This window comes from Penaeus japonicus, unplaced genomic scaffold (assembly GCF_977035675.1).
Source record: "Penaeus japonicus unplaced genomic scaffold, GWHDUDI00000001_assembly GWHDUDI00000020, whole genome shotgun sequence".
Lineage (NCBI taxonomy): Eukaryota > Metazoa > Arthropoda > Malacostraca > Decapoda > Penaeidae > Penaeus > Penaeus japonicus.
In genome coordinates this window covers 11,474,566-11,479,565 of record NW_028234422.1, presented here as the reverse complement: position 1 = coordinate 11,479,565, position 5,000 = coordinate 11,474,566, and the positions used below count along the sequence as shown (strand labels likewise).

Below are 5,000 nucleotides of genomic sequence, written 5' to 3'. Positions count from 1 at the left end.
TGTTGTCTTGGAATCCGTGTCCTGGGCTGTGAATCCCTTGGTGTCACAGAGTAAGGATTCTTTGCTTTCTTGAAATAGAGCAGGGTAGAACTGTTGTGTATATCTATTTAGTTTTATATATGCACACACACACACACACGCACGCACGCACGCACACACACACACACACATACACACACACACACACACACACACACACACACACACACACACACACACACACACACACATGCTCGCCTTGCAATTAATCATCTTAAAAAGCAATGATAACGGCTTATTTACATCACTTGAATGATATTGAAGAGAATCATGATACATACATGCGTTGATATCCTTAATTGGAAAAATACGAGGTAAAAAAAAATAAAAAAAAAGGAAATTTCCCGATTGATTAGGGTGGATGACTTTTTCCATATTACCATAAATATGATCCATCTAATTAAGACTTTTAACCGTCTATCTTTTGCTCTAAAAATCTCACAATATCTGGGACATGTTTCATAACCAAGATTGGAGAGAAAACAACACAAAGAAATAACATGAGTCTCTTATATACAGACTGTCGATGGGTAACACATATCTACGGTATGTGTATGTAATTGATATTATATAAAAAGTACAAATAAAGTCTTAGGTAAGATTCTTTCAATACCGCTTCGGGGCTGTTTGTTTATTTGTATGTGGCGTTAAATACTGCGAACTGATCGGCAGGTCGTTATACCTTGTTTCTGTTGTAAGGCTTGACAACTTTTATGTCGAGTCAAACTTTTAATTTGATATTAATGACGTTTTATTATGCCGAGAGACGATACATACATTGTGAAATTTAAAGATATTAAGTAGTTTTATTTTTAAAAAAATGAGGATATTTTCAGAAACTGTGTGCATCGAGGCATACAAACTGCATCGTTCGAAGTTCATTAACCACAAGTTTATGTTGATTGGTCGAGTGACGGTAATTCATTTGATAATGTGAAGTAGTGCACGTTAAAATTGAAAAAAAAAGTAAATGGTATTTTAGTTGATAGACTATATGTGTGTGTGTGCGTGTGCGTGTGCGTGTGCGTGTGCGTGTGCGTGTGCGTGTGCGTGTGCGTGTGCGTGTGCGTGTGCGTGTGCGTGTGCGTGTGCGTGTGCGTGTGCGTGTGCGTGTGCGTGTGCGTGTGTGTGCTATATGACAATATGTAATACCCTTGTCATTTCTCCCTCCATCATTTCTTACCACACAGCAGTCAACAGAGCTCCCCTTGGAGACTCGGTGAGGCTGGTGAGCATAATGTGGCTCCTCGCTTGCCTCATCCTGGCCTCTGCCTACCGCTGCAACCTCAAGGCCATGCTCATCCTGCCTAAGACCAGCCTCCCCTTTAACAATCTCGAAGAGCTTGTGGACTCGGGGCTGCCAGTCTGGGTTCCGGCCTTCTCTGCTCTACATTTGGCAGCCACGGTAAATAGAATTGGTTCTTAACATAAAAGCTTCCTATTCTTTTCGTTTTTATTCATTTTTATTATGATGATTATTTTATTATTTTTTATTTTATTTTATTATTTTTTATTTATTTATTCATTTATTTATTTATGTATTTATTATTTATTTTTATATTTTTTTTTATTTTTTTGTCTCAGATTTCTTCAAATTCTTTAAAATGTGTACTCATAATCCGTCCTTTCTGGCCCAAACATGCCGAGCGCCAACCAAACTATATATTTTTTTTCTTTTTTTTCCAAGGCGGCTCACAATGGCGTTAACAAGGCGACAGCGGCACAAAGATACCTAGTTCGGCGGTACAAAGCCGGGGAGTTCAGTTCCCCTGATGGTCACGTTGCCGGCTTATAGACGATTGTATTTAGATGTGTCCATTTCTATTGATCTATATTGGTCCTTCTATTTCTTTCTTTTCTTTCTTTCTCTCTCTCTCTCACTCACTTTCATTCTCCTTCCCCTTTGCGGAGGATATTTGTAGATAGATGAAACATTTAGTTAGATAAATGTTGATAAATTGAATATTTTCTTAAGGTTGATTGATTGACTGACTGGCGTAAAATATACGGTATATATGGCCACTTTATTTTCATATTCAAGAACAAGAACAAGAATAAGAACAGCACACACACACACACACACACACACACACACACACACACACACACACACACACACATATATATATATATATATATATATATATATATATATATATATATACAGACTATTTATAAACATATACATATACACATACACACACACACACACATATATGTTTAGATTTTATATATCCTTGCCCTGCCCTGTCGGTGATAATGGCGTGATTCTAAGTGGTAATTTCTCCTCTTATTCTTGAAACATACCATTGTGATATAAAGGAAGACTGTATAACAGATACGAAAGTGAGTATATCAAGTGCGATAATAATACGACACACGAACATACGCGACACCAAAAGTTGATATATAATACTTTGGGTTTCAGGTAATATACTAGAAGAGGGGGAAATACGCCTCCGGCTGTATGTTCCCTTCTGATAACGATCCAATGGTGGTTTTGTTAATTGCTGAAACGAGGAAACGCAGATTCAATTGTGAATTGGGTATTCGCTTATTTAGCTAACATTATTGCATACACCGCCTAAAGCTGGGTCCACACTTGTTGCATTTACACGTATCGTATCATCGTTGCGTATCGCCTGGGGATACGCAACGATGATACGATACGGTGAAACAGTGTATATTGTACCCGTTGCGTATCCGCGTGTCGTATCATCGTTCCGTGATGCAACAGTATCATCCAGTTTCTTCCCTGACACTAGTAGCCATGAGTGCAAGTGTGCAGTTGGCTGCGGCCGCGTATATTTTTATTCATGAATACATATCTCTCTATATATATGCATATATAATAATTATATGAAACATAATCACACACGAGCTACAACTGTACTCGTGGCTATCCTTTACCAGACTGAGCTTGCAACGGAAGTCACGGGACGATGCAACGCTCCCCGTCCACATGAGGGTAGATGCGTTGTGTATCATACCTTTGATGTGACGGCAAAAGACCGACAAATGATGGATCGAGCCCGTTGCGTATCTTTGTATCATATTTTGATACGCAACGGTGCAACGCTCTGCCGTCCACACTGCAACGCAACGATGATACAATACATGTAAATGCAACAAGTTGGACCCAGCTTTAGTGATAGAGACACGCATACTAACCCGAGCTAAAGCAAACAAACACACATAAACACAAACACAAACACAAACAGAGAGAGAGAGAAAAAGCGAGAGAGAGAGAGCAAATGGCAGTTCTTTACAAAACGCTAACATGTTATCATAACGAAAGCAATGCATATTGGTGTCATGGGCGACCACACGCTTAATGGTCTTTATCATGTTATCTATGTATTTACTAAAGCTCTATCATTATCCTTCTCTTTGTGCCTCCTTCTTCCACTAGATAGAAAATTTACATCCTAAATTTCCTTTAACTGCGAATGACAAGAAGCCTCGTTTAATATACTAACTGCATTTTATCGTGAATTCCACTGACTTATATTTTATATTATATATTCGACACTTATTAGACTTTTTTGAAAATTTGAAGTTAAGAGAGAATGTTGCGTTTTTTTCCATCTGAATATAAGCAGCTATTTGCATGCATCGTCATCAAATTTATTCGTGTTTTAGATGTAGAAAAGTAAATAGCATTCGCGTTTCTGTAGCAGTTGCCTTGTTAGCGCCTTTGTGAACTGTTCCGTGGAAAATCCATACACTTGTGTTTTGCGTTCAGCTTGGGTGGGCCAGGAATTATAGATTGCGAATACAGGTAGGTAAGTATTAATTAGACTGCATACGCGTTTTAAGCAACCACTTAACTTGTCCATTTTCTCTTCTTCCAGGGAGTATTGATCACGTTTTAGAAGGTTTCTGTTGTAACTCTGTTATCTAGCTAACAACTTGTTTAGCAATTTCGTACCCTCTACTTTTTTTTTTATTTTTATTATCATCCTTCTTATGCCTATGCCATTTAAGTACGTAGTGGGAGAGAGATAGCAAGATATAGGGACATAAAGAAACAGAAAGCACGTGTTAAAATCATATAACAGCGTGCAGCTCCTGTCGGCGTATACATATACACAATCAAGCGACCTTCTTTCTGAACAGGGGTTACTCCGCCCCCCCCCCCCTCTTTTATCTTGGAAGGGACATTCAGGGACAAGGAGCTGTTTCGCAATTAAAGCTAAGCTGACATCGCCCATGCTTACAACGAACCAAGATTTAGGCAATATTTAACTGTAAATGAATTTACTGAATTGAAAGGAGAGGGGAGAGAGAAAGTAAAAGAGAAGAGAGAGAAAAGAAAGAAAGAGAAAAAATAGAGAGGGAGGGATACTTACACTCATGGAAACAATTATCATGGCAAACTGCAATTAACCTAATATAGGACATCGGTGAATGTATGTCTTGTAATGTTTTATATTCATAGAAAATTAATATTTACTTACACCATATCATAATTAGTGTCAAACATCTGAAACAAGTATATGAAACCCACACACACATTCTTTTGTAATTAAGGAACATGTATCTTCTCAAAAAGACAAGACTAAAAAACAAACAAAAGTATTTTGTTTACATCCAAAATGAATAATATAGATAACTTTTCGCATAATTGGATTCGACCCTAACGAACGTGACATACTGTAGCCCTGTGGTGTGTGCAGCAAACATCTCCGTAACTAAAGCGAAGATTACATAACATCAACATCTATTGCCGAAATAGGAATATTACATAACATCTATTGCCGAAATAGGAATATTACATAACATCTATTGCCGAAATAGGAATATTACATAACATCAACATCTATTGTCGAAATAGGAATATTACATAACATCAACATCTATTGCCGAAATAGGAATATTACATAACATCAACATCTATTGCCGAAATAGGAATATTACATAACATCAACATTTATTACCGAAATAGGAATATCACATAA

The 5,000-nt window shown here is 37.5% G+C and overlaps 1 protein-coding gene across 1 annotated transcript in view; it reads left to right on the top strand.

The window, feature by feature from the left end:
* LOC147469631 (glutamate receptor 3-like) overlaps positions 1-5,000 on the top strand; it is a 12,448-nt gene that overhangs the window by 1,268 nt on the left and 6,180 nt on the right. The window contains exons 2-3 of the mRNA XM_086547796.1: positions 1-50; positions 1,230-1,444. The exon at positions 1-50 is cut by the window's left edge and continues 57 nt beyond it. Of these exons, the coding sequence (XP_086403922.1) occupies positions 1,277-1,444 (168 nt within the window). The 5' untranslated portion in view covers positions 1-50; positions 1,230-1,276. The remainder of the gene's footprint in view (positions 51-1,229; positions 1,445-5,000) is intronic.